Source organism: Chiloscyllium plagiosum, chromosome 39, assembly GCF_004010195.1.
Source record: "Chiloscyllium plagiosum isolate BGI_BamShark_2017 chromosome 39, ASM401019v2, whole genome shotgun sequence".
Taxonomy (NCBI): domain Eukaryota; kingdom Metazoa; phylum Chordata; class Chondrichthyes; order Orectolobiformes; family Hemiscylliidae; genus Chiloscyllium; species Chiloscyllium plagiosum.
In genome coordinates, this window is record NC_057748.1 from 6,137,709 (window position 1) to 6,155,901 (window position 18,193).

The 18,193-nt window shown below is 40.3% G+C and overlaps 1 protein-coding gene across 1 annotated transcript in view; it reads left to right on the forward strand.

Moving 5' to 3' along the window:
* The window catches only part of LOC122542178 (protein phosphatase 1 regulatory subunit 12C-like), a 73,306-nt gene that overhangs the window by 9,518 nt on the left and 45,595 nt on the right, over positions 1-18,193 (forward strand). Inside the window, exons 3-7 of the mRNA XM_043679619.1 lie at positions 5,686-5,804; positions 7,035-7,194; positions 9,712-9,856; positions 10,443-10,517; positions 12,618-12,703. Coding sequence (XP_043535554.1) covers positions 5,686-5,804; positions 7,035-7,194; positions 9,712-9,856; positions 10,443-10,517; positions 12,618-12,703 — 585 coding nt within the window. The remainder of the gene's footprint in view (positions 1-5,685; positions 5,805-7,034; positions 7,195-9,711; positions 9,857-10,442; positions 10,518-12,617; positions 12,704-18,193) is intronic.

The following is an 18,193-nucleotide window of genomic DNA, read 5'->3' on the forward strand; positions in this document are numbered from 1 at the left end:
GGGCTGGTATCATGGAAGTGTTTGTCATTTCTTCACTTCGATAGTTGTATCTGTATTTGAGGAAAAATTAGCCTTGATTGCAGGTGACCTTATTTTCAAAATGGTCATTTTGTGTACAGTAGATGCGGTTCAACAATCTTGAAGAACCAGCTGAGATTTTATTAGGAAGGGTTTAGAGGGATATAGGCCAGCATTTGGCCCATGTGACTAAATCAGTTTAGGATATCTGGTTGAAGGGTCTGTGTCCATGCTGTATTGCTCTGACTGTATTTCCCTTAAGTACAGTAATAAACCAGCTGGGTTTTCACAGCAACCTATGGCTGTTTCATGGTCACCGTAACTTAGACTAGCTTATAATCAAGATTGTCATTGAATACAAATTTCACCAGTCATGTTACCACTGTACCACCATCTTTCTTATTATGGCACTGGAAGTAAGGATTATGATGCTGCTTAAAACCAATCTCCTTATCCAAGATTTGGTTAACCTGTCATCTTTGCGGTACCACAGTCACTTTTTTTTTGTTTGATAATGCACCTTAGAATATCTTAAGACATCAAAACAGAAGTAGGCCATTCAATCTGACTTTTATTTTATTTGATCATGAGATAAGGGCATCACTGCTGATTCATCCCTAATTACTCAGGCAGTTAAGAGTCAACTACGTCGTGTATCTAAATTGCGTATAGGCCAGACCAGGAAAGGAGAGCAGATTTTTTTTTTCTCTCTCTAAAGGGTAGTAGTAAATCAGATTAGGTTTTTCCAAGAATCAACATGATCATAATTAGACTTTTTAATTCCAGAATTTTTGAGTTCAAATTTCTGCATGTGCCATGGTGATATTTGAAGCCAGGTTTCAGTGCATTACCTGGATCTCTAGATTAATAGCCTTGTGAATTAATGCTACGAGGCTATTGCCTCTTCCAAAATTGAATCTGCTCTAACCTTCGATGAGATGCAGCTGATCCGATAATCCTCAACTCCTCTTTTTCCCCCCCCCCCCCCCAAAACCTTGATTTCTCATTGATTTTTGAATATAGTTACCAGTCTTGAATATAATTAATGACTCCGCCTTGATAGCTCTCTTTGATAAAGAATTCCACAGAGTCACTACCCTCAGAACGCATTCTTCCTCATCTCAGTCTTAAGTGGGCAGCTGCTCTGGTCCTAGACTCTCCTGCAAGGGGAAACAACTTCTCTGCATCTAGCTGGTCAAGCCCCAAAGAGTCTTGTATATTTCAATAAGGCCACTCATCACTTTCTAAACTCCCAATGAGTACAGGCTCAACCGAGTCAACCTCCCTGAATGAGAGTCCCACCATACCATTACCAGTGTAGTGAACCCTCTGAGCTGCTTCCAATGCCTGTGTTTTTCCTAGATAAGGAGCCCACAACTGTTGAGTGTTCCAGTCATTTTTTACTGTAGCTTTATGCAATCTGTCATCCATTTGAATAGCTCCTGCTTTCTTCCAGCTGTGATGATACTATGTCTTTAAGAAGTGTATTTAGAGAGAGATATTGAATGAGAGGTGGCAAGAAGTCCATTTAAAAAAAGTAAACAGCTTGTGAGGCTTAGGGTTTTTTTGAAAAAAAAAAGTTGGAACAATAGAAGCAGCCTGAAATGGGTGGGGTCAACCGGACCAGGAATTTTATTTTGCAGTAGCCAAAGCTACTGAGGTTGTGAAAAGCTGACCAATCTCTGTTGGCTACAACTGAAAGCTGGAGTTCTCTGTCTGAGTTGTCTTTTGATGATCTTTCCTCCTGGATTGGAGAACTGCATTTTCCTGCTTTCTCCCTATTACCTTTCATCACCTTGGCAATCAAGAGCTTAAGTATGCTCAATGATCTGGCCTCCATAGCCTTCTGTGGCAGTGATTGTGACTGCAGCACTGGTTCCAGTGCACTTCACTAATTTACAGGTGATCATCCTGAAAATGTACCCCCTGCTCCTTCCCCCCACACCCCAACTCTGTTTTCTATTAGTTAGCCAATCCTTTATCCACGCTAATATACTATCTCTAACACCACAGGCTCTTATCACACATCAGGCTGTTTAATAAGGTACCTTATCAAACTTTTTCGGATAATCCAAATATATTGTATCAATTGTTTTTTCTTTATCTATTCTACTTGTTAACCACCTCCAGAATTCTAATAGATTTAGAGTCATTGAGATGTACAGCACGGAAACAGACCCTTCAGTCCAACTTGTCCATACTAACCAGATATCCTATCCTAACCTTGTTCCATGTGCCAGCGCTTGGTCCATATCGCTGTAAACCCTTCCTATTCATATACCCATTCAGGTGCCTTTTGTCAGATAATACTTTCCCTTTGTGAAGCCATGCTGACTCTTAATATGGTTGAGCAATTATGGGGATGCCCTTATGTGTATGTGTATTCTAGAAACACAACATACCCCTGCAAGACCAAGATTAGTGTTGAGAGTTGCCCACAAGATGGGTAGTTAAAGAAGCTTCAAACTAGATATATCTGAAAAATATCTGACGAGACTGTGCCCAACTTGCAGAGTTTTATGGACCTTGCACCTCTGACTGTTTGGAATGTGATTCTTGAGGATGTCGTTGAGATACCAGAGCAGGTTGTGACCCCTACAGCTTATAATTGTGGGATGTGCAATAGACCCTGTTTATTAGTGGCTTTTGGGTCTATATCTGGTACTAATAATGAGGCTTCAAATGGTAGGACAAAGATGACGCCAGCTTCAACCTTCAGAATATCTGCAAGGGTATAATTGAGGGCTGATTAGAACACTACACTAAAGAAACTTCTAAAGAATTATTAAGAACTCTAAGCTAAATTGGAATTTTTTCCCCAATTCATTATATAAGGAAACTAGCTCACTAACTAACTGAGTCCTCTAATTAAAGTTTAGAAGTCTTTTTTTCTTTTTTTAAAAAAAAAAGTATTAAGAGGTCTCAGTCTGACTTTTCAATTGACTGAGAATTTGATCTGAGCAGTTACTATTTACTTGGCTTTGAAGGTAGAGCAGCAGGCTATTACTCACTCCGAAATATCCTGTTCTTTTCAACTTGCTGTGAACAGACCATGAGAGACTTTGTATTTTATGTATATTTGTCTTATCAACCACTGAATTCCTGGAGGTAAGTTGGAGAGTATGGATAAAGGAGTATAGCACACCTCTTAATAGCAGCAGTTTAAAATACTAATTGCTATCTTGCATCTCCACTCCCTCTGTTAAAGGGGGGAATTCCCATTTTTTTTCCTTTTAAAAATAGGATGTTTCCATCATAAATGTAGGGATAGGCATTGATAATCAAATGCTTTCAGAGAAGTGATTTTCAGTTTCATGGAGAATAAGGGTGTGTCAGTTTTGAACTCTGCTATCATAACTGAAAAATACCCAGCAGTACAATTATTGATTTAAGGTCCTTCCCAAGTAGTATTTTTTTTATATTTGTACGGAGAGGTTTAAACCGCCCTGATGAAACATTGGTTGACGTTAGTGGCCTGGTACTAGTGCCTGTAGCAATTTTAATTTGAGTTGAGTAGGAAATAGTGGTACCATTAATTAACTAGTTTCCAGGAACAAGATTTAAATATTTAGTTGTAATTTTCTTTTAAACTTTGTCTGCTGGTTACCAGAAACTAAACCTGTGTGTTCGTGTGTACTTGCACAAACCCTTTCCTCCAAAAGTTGGCCAAAGGCCAAAGAGCTTGCACCTTGCTTATCTCTCCTAGTTCCTCAGCCATACACTCACTCTGGTTACTACATAACTGACCAGTTTAGATTTGTTACTAGGTGCACCATGAGGAGTGCTGGATACCTTTTTTAATCAAGTAATGGTGTGTCTTTCCCAAACTTCGTTTCCATCAGTGTACAAAAGTTTGTGCAATTAACACTGGGTACGTTTGTCTTTGTCATGGTGTTCTTTATGTTGCTTTTTGTCAACTTTTCTAACTTGATGAGAGCTCCCTAAATAGTAGTTGACATCAGCATAACTAAAGGTTTTAGAACTTCTAAAGGAAGGAGGACACCGTGTCCTTTGTTAATAGATTCGAGCAACACTGGTCAAACAGAAACTGAAGCATAGATTTTCCTTATTCAGAGAGCTTGTTGGCTATACCATTCTAGAATACTCCTCTTTCCACCCCCATCCCACTTGTTTCCCCTCTTATTATATTCATTGATGGTTAACTAATTAACTGGTAAGTGTTTTCCCTTCTAACTGTAATTACTTAAGTTCATATCCATGAAGATATTCCATAGGTGTGGACAAAATTGGGAACCCTTTGCAGTATAGCAATGACAACAAATGTATAGTGGGTCTTGCATCATAAAACTTCCCAAGGCTTTGTGAAGTAAATTAGACTTCCATACTACAGAAGACAATGTTAAGGCAGATGGTGAAAAGCTTTGAGCATTTGGTTTAGACTGTCAAAACAAAAATCACATTTGAAGTACTGGCCGAAACATGCCAAATACCTGTTGCACTGAACTGGAAGGTAATTAGGAACCTAAATGCTCAGTGTCTGTGCATGTCCCTCTTTCCAAATGCATTGAATTTAAATTCCAGTTCAAATCTCGTCTGTTTCTCTCCTTTGTACCTATTCTACCTCTGCCACTTCCTCCAATCTTGTATTTAGAACATTACAGCGCAGTGACCATGTGCTTTTGAATTCCTCCCTATATCGTCCCACTACTTTGTTCCTCCTTTTTATTTTGAGAATCCTTCTGAATATAGTTTTTTTTTTCATCAAATCTGTGATTACCATTCCTGCACTTCCTCCATGGTTTTATGTCCATCCTTTTATCTGTCTCACTCCCTCTCTACACTTTTTGGAACCTTTTGTCTTTCTCTATTTTAAACTGCCATACGAATGACGAAATGGATGCTTGATGTAGATTAGCTCTTTGTCACAGGAGATAACTGTGATCCAGGCTTGAACATTTTTGAGCGACTTCGTGTCTCCATCGGTTATTTAGGAATGTCTGCCACCAGAGTGGCAGTATAGGGATAGGGTGGGACCTTTGGTCCTTGAATCTTTTCCACCATACAATAAGATCATCGCTGATTTGTGACCTGACTCCATGTACCTGTTGTTAGTTCATATTGCTTCATACATTTGACTAAAACATCTCTCCAGTGCAGATTTGTTTTGACGCTTGAGCTAGCTTTAACTGCTGTCTGCAGAAGTGGAAGTCTAACCTTTACCATCCTAGTGTTAATTAATTGGTCTACATAAACGTAAGCCTATACCGCCTCGTGTGGAAAATTTTATGAATAAACTGTACCCCATTGTCTCGCAACCTCTATGTCAAAATAAAGTATGTGATGGTACGTAAAGGCTTCTCCAGACTTCAAAACTGGACAAGGAGATCAGCAGGGAAAGAATAGAAAGATGCTGATTGAGTCAGATGCTGAAGGGTAGGAAAAGGCTCATATGGAGCACATTTGAAATAACTGGTTGGGCTGAATGGCCTGTTATTGTACTGCAGCATTGAGAAACACCCTGTATCTTTTAACTCCTGCGTGTACCCTCCTGTAATATTTAAATTGCAATCTTATTGTTGAATTGCTACTTATCATTTTTCTCCTGTGTTAAATCCTAGTGAGTGTCCTGCACTTGCCTCCCCCTCCAGCTGGGTTTCCTTTTTTTAAGACTTGAAACCAAATCTGTTCAATTTTTATTCATTACAGGTGTTTAATCAACCATGGTGCCAATATTGCAGCTGTGAATAGTGATGGGCAGTTGCCAATTGACCTTGCAGAGGAGGACTACATGGAGACCCTGCTGCAAGATCACATTAACAAGCAGGGTATGTTTAAGCCTCCTGAAACAATGGGTGTTACAATGGTGCCTTGATGAAATCAATTCATGTCAGCTATGACTTGGTGTATCACTCCACTCATGAGTTAGGAAGCTGTGGATTCAAGTCTTTATTTTGTAACTTTATCACAATTTTCAAATCAACTTTTACAAAGATATTATTACACAGCTGCGGAGTAGGTGGGTCTTGAACCCTGGCGCCTCAGTACCGGAGGGTAGGGATGTCACCACTGCACCAGAAAAGGGATTCCAGATATTTGAGCACAGTACAGTACTGAGCACACTGTTGGAGACATCATCTAACAACTAAAACCTCAAACCAAAATACTATCTACCTTCTTGGGTGGGTCATAAATGATTCAATACCACAATTTGGAAGAGCAGGAGAGTTCTCCCTGTGTCCTGACCAATGTTTATCCCTCCTCCAATATCTTGACTGAAATAAATTTTCCATCTCATTTATGACACCCTACCATGTTGCAATTCTATAGCTGTGACTATATTTGGTATAAAATATCCATTAAAATGAAAATATTGCAAGTCTGTGCAAAGCAAAAAAGGGCAGATGAATGGAACTAGTAGGTAGTTTCTTTCTATCCTAATCAATTGAGTGATTTCAAAAGTAATGGACAGTAACATACTTTAGGATGCTGTGCAAGGCAGTATACAAGTCTTTTTCTCCTATTCAACTCTCAACATCTCTTGGCATATTTTGTGCAAGAATCTAGAGTTGCCACTAGTTGTAAATCCTCATTGGAGGTAGCCATTCTTCAAAACTTGCAACGTATTGAAATTGTGGAGTTCAGATCAGTGTTGAGACTGAAAGCAGTGGGAGCTGCTCATTTTTATTGACCTGGGAATATTGTTGGTCCCTGCTTAGTTTCATGAATACTGTTGCCTATTTTTAACATTTGAAATTGGGATATTTAAAGTGTTGTGAAAAAGTGTAGTTTTACTTGTCAGGACAACATTGTAATATAAATATCCATTACGTTCACTGATTTACAATGACTCCTAGTCCAGCAACATCTGGACTCCTACACAATTGGGGCTGAGTTGTGAATTATTTAAAACAAAAGGCAAATTTAATTGCGTATGTTGGTTTAATGTGCCTCTCTCAGTTCTCATATCAGAGAGTTTCAAAGTATCACTGTGTTGCTGTGCTATATTCAACCTTATTTATGTTTGCAGTCTTAGGTTCCTGTTTTTGTTTCTGTAGGGATTGATGTGGAATCTGCAAGACGTGAAGAGGAGGAATTGATGCTACAACATGCCAGACAGTGGTTAAACAGTGGGAAGATTGAAGAGGTATCTAATCCGAAATCTGGTGCCAATGCTCTCCATGTTGCTGCTGCCAAAGGCTACATTGAAGTGATGAGGCAAGTAAAATTCAGTTTTGTCCTGTGTGTATAAATATGCTCCTACCAGGAAAACAAAAGTTTGAATCATGGTCTTTGCAAGGCAAGCTATTTTCGCAAGAAAGTCTGATTAAAAACACTAGAGTCCTAGAGATGTACAGCACATAAACAAAACCTTTGGTCCAACTTGTCCATGATGACCAAATATCCTAACCTAATCTAGTCCCATTTGCCAACACTTGGTGCATAAAGCCTTTCTATTCATATACCCATCCAGATAGCTTTTAAATGTTGTAATTATACCAGCCTCCACCACCTCCTCTGGCAGTTCATTCCATCCATGCACCACCCTCTGTGTGAAAACTTTGCCCCTTAGGTCTCTTTTTATATCTTTCCCCTCTCACTCTAAACCTATGCCCTCTAGTTCTGGACTCCCTCACTCCAGGGAAAAGACCTTGTCTATTTGTCCTATCCATGCCCCCCATGATTTTACAAACCTCTGAGGTCACCCCTAGCCTCTGACGCTCCAGGGAAAACAGCCCCAGCCTATTCCACTCTCCCTATAGCTCAAACACTCCAACCCTAACAATACACTTGTAAATGTTTTCTGAACCCTTTTTGGTTTCACAACATCCTTCCACTAGGAAGGAGACCAGAATTGCACGCAATGTTCCAAATGTGGCCTAACCAATGTCCTGTATAGCCACAACATCACCACCCAACTCCGATGCGCAATGCTCTGACCAATAAAGGAAAGCATACCAAACGCCACCTTCACTGTCCTATCAACCTGTGACTCCACTTTCAAGGAGCTATGAATCTGCACTCCAAGGACTCTTTGTTCAGCAACACTCCCCAGGACTTTCCCATTAAGTGACTAAGTCCTGCTCTGATTTGCTGTTCCAAAATGCAGCATCTTGCATTTATCTAAATCAAACTCCAACTGCCACTCCTCAGCCCATTGGCCCGTTGTACTGTGGTAACCTTCACTGTCCACTCAACCTCCAATTTTGGTGTTATTTGCGACCTTACTAACTATACCTCCTTTGTTCACACCCAAGTTATTTATATAATTTTGATTGGAGCGGCACGGTGGCTCAGTGGTTAGCACTGATGCCTCTCAGCACCAGGGTCCCAGGTTCGATTCCAGCCTTGAGTGACTGTCTGTGTGGCGTTTGCAAATTTTCCTCTGCATGGGCTTCTTCTGGGTGCTCTGGTTTCTTCCCACAGTCCAAAGATGTGCAGGTCAGGTGAATCGGCCATGTTAAAATTGCCCATAGTATTAGGTGCATTAGTCAGAGGGAAATGGGTCTGGGTGGGTTACTCTTCAGAGGATCGGTGTAGACTTGTTGGGCCAAAGGGTCTGTTTCCAAACTGTAGGGAATCTAATCATAAATGATTTTGTCCTCTGAGCCCTTCAGCTCCAAAAGAGGAATTGCATATATTCCTATAACATGTCATTAATGTAGAAAGTGACCTTGTGAGGAGAGGACCAAGTTCTGATATGACGTCTGCTTGAGTGAGTTGCCAGAGCACTGTGTCAGAGGGTTGCGAGTTCAAGCCCTGCTCTTGGACTGAGCATAGTATGTAAGCTGACCATGTTACATCCCTAGTAGTATAGTCACTTTCCAACATGCAGGGCTTTGAGGTGCACAGATGTGAAAGGTCATGTGCGCAAAAGGATTTTTGTGGTCACCTACCTAATGGTCACTGCAATACAAAGTTATTGTGGACTACTTTGCGGTGATCTGAAAGATGGACACTGATTTGATAAATGCAGCTTTTGTATTATTCTACTACTAAGGTGAGATGTATTTTACTTTAGCCAGGGCTGTCAACTTCAACTGACTGACTGTGTTTCAAATCTATATGGAAGGAAAATCTGATACATCGTTGTATCATTGCTGTCTTTATTTTAAAACGTGTCTAGTAAGAGAAATTGGGGTTGCCTAACGGTATTATTGCTAGACTAGTAATCTGGAGCTCCAGGTAATGTTCTGGGGACCTGGGTTTGAATCCTGCTTTGGCAAATGGCAGAATTTTGAATTCAATAAAGATCTCGAATTTAAGAATCTAATGATGACCATAAAGCTGCTGTTGTCAGGAAAAAACCCACCTTGTTCACTAATCCTCTTGAAGGGAGGAAACTGCTATCCGTACCTGGACTACCCAACATGTGACTCCAGACCAACAGCAATGGTGTTGACTCTTAACTGCCCTCTGAGCAATTAGGGCTAAGCAATTAATGCTGGCCTAGCCAGTAATGCCCATGTCCTTTTGAATTTAATAAAAACGCTATCTGTAATTCTACATTTTTTGCGACAATTACCCTTCAAAAACCTGGTATGACCAGAGGTCAGTGGCTTCCTTCTGCACTTCATTCTATTTCTGAAGAGCTCTTGCTAAAATCCCTGCTCGGAGTGTTAAATCACTTTTTTTCTTTACAAGAAGTTCACCGAATAAGTACTTAACATCTATGATGACTCACTTTAACTATGAAATTACCTTCATTTTGACCAGTGCAATTTTTAATTGCAGGTTGCTCCTTCAGGCAGGGTTCAGTGTCCACGCACAAGACAAAGATGGCTGGACACCATTGCATGCTGCTGCGCACTGGGGAATGGAAGAATCCTGTAGGCTTCTTGTGGAACATTTCTGTGACATGGAAGCATTAAATAATGCAGTAAGTTTATGATTTAATGAAAAAAAAAGTTTGATTTTGTAACTTCTGGCACATAGGGACATCTAACCAGAGCCTGTAAGATATTTGAATGCCTGTTTCTGTGGAGAACTTTTTTTACATCTCTACTGTTGCAACATGGTTTGTTTAGTTCAGCTGCTCGCCATTCACCATGGTTATATCAAGAAAGATCGGATGTGGAATGCTTGCATGCCATGTACTTAACCCATTCAATCTGTTGAAGCTACACTACCTATCTCGCCTCCTGGGAATTGAGAACTCTGATTTTAATGGCTTGGAGCTGCATGTGTGAAACCTAAGTGACTAATAAAAAAAAAGGAAAAAAAAAACCTTGGCCAGTTGAATGTTTTAAAGCTAATGGATATGGAATGTTTCATTCCATGGAAGTTTGTTTGAGAATAGGGTGGACAAAATGTAGAGTTTATTCAAAGGTTGCTGTTAAACTAATCACTTTTTCACCTGGCTATATGAGGAACAAAATTGTTGCCTGAGCACATAATCAGTTCAGGGTGGCTGATGGTTGTACCAACTGGAATTATCACGAATTGAAGTTTCTTTTTCTTGGTAGGGCCAGACACCATTTGATGTTGCAGATGAGGACATTTTAGGATTACTTGAGGACCTTCAGAAGAAACAAGATGATGTGAGTGTTAAGTTTCAATTTATGTATTTTACTAATATCTATATAATACTTAAAAGTTCTGTCTGTGCACTTCCTTCTATTGAATTTTGCATTTGAGAGAATTTCTCTTTCCATATCTTTAATTACTTTTGTGTCTCTACGATATATGCACAACCTGATCTCCAGGTGCCCTGCTTTGGGAGATCTGCATTCAGTTTTTGGTGACTGACATTTCTAATGGCCAAAATAAATAAGGGCTTAAGCCAAACTTGTCAAAAATAAAACATTTTTCAAGTTACATGTTAAATAATAAACACCATTTAGATTTATGCATTCTACTGTTCTTACAGTAATAAACATTTTAGGGTTACATCAGTTGCTCTCAAAAAAATCTTTTGGGCTTGAGTTTCATGATTTTTTTGACAAAACTGAGAGCTGAATTTATACTTGATATACTTGAGCATGGGTTGTTTATGTTGCCATTTAACAGTTTTTGAAAATTGGATGCAAAACTCTCATTTCATACTTTACATTTAACTTAATGTGCAGCTTGGTGTCAGAAAATGACAACAGTACAGGGAGTCCCCAAGTTATGAACCTTTTGTTCTTAAAAAATGCAATCACGTACAGTGATTTCAAAGGTCCAATATACAAACACTTCCTGTACTTCCAAATGCCTCTTTTATATTGTCCTGCATTGTGTTCCAACCTGTGAACGGATTCCAGAACGGAACCTGTTTGCAACCCAGAGATTGCCCATATAATGACTTCGTACCTGTTGCAAATCTTGTACGTTGGAAATATGATACATAGGACATAATGACACAAGCAGTTTCCATTATAGATTCTCTTAATCATCCTGTTCAGGTATTGTGACACCTTGGCAGCAGGTTGGACTTGAACACAGGTCTTGTGGCTCAGAGGGATCTACTATTACACCACAAGAACCCCAACATCCCCATTATAATGAGGCCACTAGAATTTATAATAGAATGCATTACCTTAAAATGGAAATTCAAATTCATCTGCATCTTGTCCCCTACTGCATTTGAAGATTACACTTATTTATGATTTCCATTGTTATGAGAGATTGATCAGTGTTTAAAACTAATTTAATTTTTGTAAGAATATCAGTACACACTTCCCTAGTGCCATCTCGTTAAGACAATGATTGGTTGAAAATCTTTTTCAATTTGTTAATGGGATGTGAGCACTGCTGGCAAGGCCAACATTCATTGTCCATTCCTAAACATCCTTTACAAGGTGATGGTAAGCTGTCTTCATGAACTGCTACAGTTTGTATGATGCTACATGTTCATTACTGGTTGGGAGGGAGTTTTAAGAATTAATTTGTGACCGTAAAGGTGATACAGTTGTAAGCCAGGATGGTGTGTGGTTTGGAGAGTAACTTGCAGGAGATGGGTCTGGATGGCAGGTCTCATGGGTATGGAAGCTGATATGAAAGAAGCTTGGCAAATTACTGCATGGTACATACAGCTGCCACTGTGTATTGATGAAGGTGGAAATAGTTATGATGGTGGATGTGATGTCTTCACCACACTTCTGGCTTCTGCATTTAGCTGGTGGGTCTTTGGGGAATCTCAAGATTAGTTACTCTGACTAACCCTTGAAGCCACATTTATATGGCTCACTTAGTTCCTGGTTAATAGTAATTCCTAACATGGATTCTGATGGGTAGTTCAGCAATAGTAATACTAGACTAGACTAAGTGAGAATATCTGGCTTGGGGAGAACATTAGTTCCTAATCCCCCTCCTAATTGCTGCCCAGTTTTGGTGGGAGCATATGCTTCGAGAAATGGGACAAAGATAAGGCCTGGATAATGAATCTTGTGCTTCCTGTCAGACTCTCAATGATAGTTCTGAGCAAGTTAGCAGAGACTATCCAGACAATAATGATCAGGAATTGGTGACTTCAGGAGAGTGACAGAAGAGGGGTCTTGAAAGTTAATTACAGGTGAAGAAAGAAAACTGTTCACTTTTATTTCCCATCTCGTGTGTTACACTTTCTAATTAACACACATTAAAATTGCAGTAAATTGAGAAGTTAGAACATTTACAACACAATTGAGTATTTGGTATGCATTCTTCTATTAACACAGCTGAAGACCGAAAAAGAAGAAAAGATGAAACGAGCCATTATTGAAACCTCTATACAGCAACAACAGCAGCCGGCTAAACCCAGGAAGTAAGGAATCTCTGCACTAAATACAGTTTAATCTTGTAATTACAAACCCATAGGCAGCAATGTTTACATTTCTGAAGCTATTGTTTTATTGACCTTTTGTGCTCATACTTTAATGTATGAAATTCATGGGGATACAGAATTTCTTTTTCTTTGTCCCGGCAGATTATTGACTTGAATATGTTACAAAATCATTGGACATTGTTGAAATGCAGAGTTTGACCAACATTGGGACAGGTGCAGTGTTCAATCCAAATAAGATTCACCCTATTAACATTGCAAACTTGGGACAATGAATACCAAATTTGCCACAGGCTGCTGGAGGAAGTGTTGATCTTTTTTCATCAGTTACTCACCAATGTAATTATGCATATTTACTGCTTGTGTTGAGCTGGAAGAAAGCAATGACTTCACGACAATTATAATGGTTGACTATAAGGAAGTTGGGCTGAATGATGTACTAGTTTGCTCTGCCATTCAATGAATTGAGAATCCTTGTGTCCACTTGTTTCCTCCCACCCCATGACCTTTGATTCCCTTACTGATTAGGTAAATTTAAGGCAGATTTTTAATAACCCAGCCTCAACAGCCCTCTATGGTAAAGAATTTCACAAATTCATTACCTTCCAAGAAAAAGTTCCTCCTTTCTGTCTTCACTGAACAAGATTACACCCCCTGATCTTAGACTCTTTCTCAAGGAGAAACAGCATCTCCACATCTACCCTGTCAAGGCCCTGAATAATCTTTCTTAAATAAAGACTTCTTTCTTTCATCTAAACTTCAGTGAGTACAGGCACAGCCAACTCAGTCTGTCTCCTTGTAAGGAAATCCTCCCATATCGGGGATCAACTTCATTAACCATCTCTGGGCTTCATCCAATGCCAGGATTTTTTGTTTTAAGGTAAGAGGACCAAAACAGTGTTCCATGTGTGGTCTGACTTCAGCCTTGTTTTAGTAAGACCTCCCTATTTTTATTTTCTGGTCTTTTAAGATTACTACCCCTGCATCTGTTATCTCTGTAGCTACTTCCTTTAATATCCTACAGTATAATCCATCCAGTCCAGAAGATCTATCCGCTATTAGCCCAATTAGTTTCGCTATTAAATTTTTCTCTGGTGATAGCTATTGTGTGTTTCTTCCCCACCTTCTGCCCATTGATTGATTTTTTTTTTTTTGTTTTTTTTTTTGGAATGCTAGAATCCTCTACAGTGAGGACTGTTGTGAAATATTTATTCAACTCCTTTGTCATTTCTTGGTTCTATGGGGATATTTTCTCAGCCACATTCTCAGTGGGGCTTCTGTTCATTTGAGTCCCTTGTCTTCCTTTTCTATATGTTTAAAGAAGCTATTACGTTCCTTTTTTTTGTTTTACATGCTAGGTTACCCTCATTTTATTTTCTCCCTTTTGGTCTTGGACATCATTTGTTGGCTTTTAAAACTTTACCAATAATGTTTGTCACATTTGTATTTTGGTTTTTCTTTTATTTGATACGATCCTTAATTTGCTTTATCCATGGTTGGTTTATCCCCTTCATAGAATCCTCCTTCACACTGGAATATGCCTTTGCTGTAATTCATGAATGACTGACTGGAGGTGGGTGGGTTAGTGTTCTTTCAGGTCAGCTATATTAACATTGCTTAACTTGTCTGATGAGTCAGATGGTAAAGGCAGGCTAGAGCTGATGTAGAAAGATCAGATGATTATTATTCACAGATGCCAAGTTGAACTTTTGCTTGGTAGCATAGCATTTGAATATTGCTGACGAAAGAGGTGTGTTGTTGAAGTACTTCGTCTTCTACCACTTCTTTATATATCTTTATTGCTCATTATGCTCTCTCCATAACAACAGTTCAACCTGTCAGAGTTGATTTGTCAACCAATTAGCCCCTTTTTCCTTTGTAAAAATCATTGCAATTCTTTGAAATTTGGCATTCCTGCATTTGTCCTGACCAGTGCAAAACAAAATACTTTGGCAATATCTTTCTCTCTGCAGCTATATACCAAATAATTGATGTCCAAAGGGGCAGGGTTGGTGGATGGATGGGGTCCTATGGTGCATTTGTCTCCTCCTGAGCCCAAACTGATTATCTCCCCTCCTATTTCTTGGCTAGAAAAGTATATGTGAACTTTAGTTCCCGAAAGGGATTGAGGACAATGGAAAATAGGATATGAAAGCAAAATTTCATGTTTTTAAAAAGGTGATTGCAAGCGTAAATAAGTTATTGTTCCCAATGTTTAAAACAAGCAGTCACATTAGATATTTTAGTTTATTCAATGCTGGTCCACAACATACAGCACTTTTTTTTTAACCAATTACTGCAGTGGTGCAACCAACGTTTAGCATCCATTGTGCAGAATAGGGAGAACTCTTTTCACGTGAACCTGTCCATTGTAAGAAATGGAAGTTGAACTAGCAAGCATTACGAACAGCAAATCAAAGCGGCTAAAATGAATTGCTAGTGGCCAAGTGAAGCGCAAAGCTGTTAATTGTAGGATCACAGGAAGAAAATCTGTTGGGAGGTTGATGGCTGATTAAACCAGAAGCTCAACATATTATTGATGATGTGGATAAGTATCTAGAGCAATTCCAGTCGTACATTATGCTTTTTTTTAAAAGAAAAACTGATTTCAGTTAGTTGAACTGATTAACTTGCTTTGAAATGAACAGAAAAAAACAGTACCGCAATGTCCAAGTACAATATTGTTTGCTGGTGAACCTGTTTATATGTAGTTTGTTCTTTCGCAGGGTTCCCAACTTGTGGGTTAGTTATGAAGTGAAATTGGCTAACTGGGTTTTTTTCCTTAGAGCAGAGGGGAAACATGATTTAATTTGTGTAAAATTATGTGGAGCATATGTTGGGTCGACAGAAAGGAACTTTGCAATTTTGGAGAAGATTTGTAGCTTAGGTTGCAAGCTTGCTCGCTGAGCTGATGGATTTGTTCACAGATCATTTGTCACCATGCTAGGTAACATGATCAGTGAGCCTCTGGTGAAGCACTGATGTTCTGTCCCACTTGCTATTTATCTATCTTGGTCTGTTGTGTGACACCACTTCTATTCTTTCTTTTTCTGAATGGGATAAATGGGGTTCAATTTGATAGTTTGTTAATGGAGTTCCTGTTTGAATGCTGGGCCTCTAGGAGTTCCTGAGTGTGTCTTTATTTAGCCTGACCCAGGATGTATTGACCATGTTGAAGTGATGTCCCTCTTCGTCTGTGTGTATGGATACTAGTGATAGTTAGTCATGTCTTTTGGTGGCTGGTTGGTGCTCATGTATCCTGGTGGATAGTTTCCTGCCCATTTGTCTAATGTAATGTTTGTTGCAGTCCTTGCAGTGTATTTTTGTACAGGACGACCCCATATCCACAGGTCCCATTTCCATGGTTTCAGTTACCCACGTTTTACCGCAGCCCAAACATATAACGGAACCTTCCAGAACCAGGGGCCAGCAGGCTGCCAGGAAGGCAAGTTTCCCATTTAATTGAATGGGTTTGCACCTGTGGTTTCGGGCTTCTGCAGTAGATATTGGAACATGTCCCCTGCGGTTACGGGACGACTAATGTATATGATGTTTGGTCTGCTGGTGGTTGGTATGGGATCCTTTTAAATTCATCAGGCGATGTTTCAGCGTGGTGGTAGGTTTATGGGCTACCATGATGCCTCAGGGTCGGAGTAGTCTAGTCGTCATCTCCAAGATGTCTTTAATGTCTGGCAGGGTAGCTAAAGATTCTGGAAGTGTTCAATTCCTGCTTCGGGCAGACTGTCCCTGTGTCTGCGTGGGTTTTCCCCCCTACGATGAATTGGCCATGCTAAATTGCCCATGGTGTTCAGGGATGTGCAGATAAGGTGCATTAGTCGGGGGAAATGCAGAGGAATAGGGAAGGAGAATGTGTCTGGGTGGGTTACTCTTCAGAGGGTCGGTGTGGACTTGTTGGGCTGAAGGGCCTGGTTCCATATTGTAGGGAATCTAATAGCAGACCCAAAGCTTGAGCTGGATCGTGGGAAGGGTTGTTCCTCTGCATAAATGCTTTTGCTTAGAGTCCTGATATTGGTGATCTCATAGACATCCCATTGATTTGTTTGTAAAGCTTGTCGTTGAAGGTGAAGTGGGTTGTGAAGTATGGTTCTATGAGTTTGAGGATGCTGTCTGTGCTGATGGAGTTGGTGCTGTCAGGTGTTTGTGTTCTTGCTTCATCTAGCAGGGAGGCCAGCGTTTCCTTGGCTAGGCTGATGTTTATTGATGTGAATAGGGCTGTCATGTCAAAGGGCACAATGACCTCGTCGTCCTCTACCTTGGTGTCTTTGTTAAGGATTAGATTAGATTACTTAGTGTGGAAACAGGCCCTTCGGCCCAACAAGTCCACACCGACCCACCGAAGCGCAACCACCCAGACCCATTCCCCTACATTTACCCCTTCACCTAACACTACGGGCAATTTAGCATGGCCAAATCACCTAACCTGCACATTTTTGGACTGTGGGAGGAAACCGGAGCACCTGGAGGAAACCCACGCAGACACTGGGAGAATGTGCAAACTCCACACAGACAGTTACCTGAGGCGGGAATTGGACCTGGGTCTCTGGTGCTGTGAGGCAGCAGTGCTAACCACTGTGCCACTGTGCTGCCCAAGGAATTCCTGGGTGGAGTGGATGGAGTGGCTTGAGTCTTCTAGGTGTTTCGGTTTGCGTTACTAGGTGTTACAGTAGAACGCAAAGCCAAGTGAATGCAAAACTAAAGTGACAGACAATTATTTACAGGAAAGACACACACACACACTGACCAGATACTCAACTACAGGAGCAACCATCCCAACACCCACAAACTGAACTGCATCCGGACATTATTTAAACGAGCCACAACACACTGCACCACCCAGGAACTAAGAGAAGCTGAGGAAAAACACCTGTACGACATGTTTGGGGACAACAGGAACCCGATTAAGCGCAGTCTGCCAATTCCTGCACAACAGACCTAAACAAGAAGACACAACATGGCCAGAGACTCTAGCCACCCTGCTATAGAATATAGAACAGTACAGCACAGAACAGGCCCTTCAGCTCACGACGTTGTGCCGACCATTGATCCTCATGTATGCACCCTCAAATTTCTGTGACCATATGCATGTCCAGTAGTCTCTTAAATGTCCCCAATGACCTTGCTTCCACAACTGCTGTTGTCAACGCATTCCATGCTCTCACAACTCTGTGTAAAGAACCCTCCTCTGACATCCCCTCTATACTTTCCTCCAACCAGCTTAAAACTATGACCCCTCGTGTTAGTCATTTCTGCCCTGGGAAATAGTCTCTGGCTATCGACTCTATCTATGCCTCTCATTATCTTGTATACCTCAATTAGGTCACCTCTTCTCCTCCTTTTCTCCAATGAAAAAAGTCAGAGCTCAGTCAACCTCTCTTCATAAGATAAGCCCTCCAGTCCAGGCAGCATCCTGGTAAACCTCCTCTGAACCCGCTCCAAAGCATCCACATCTTT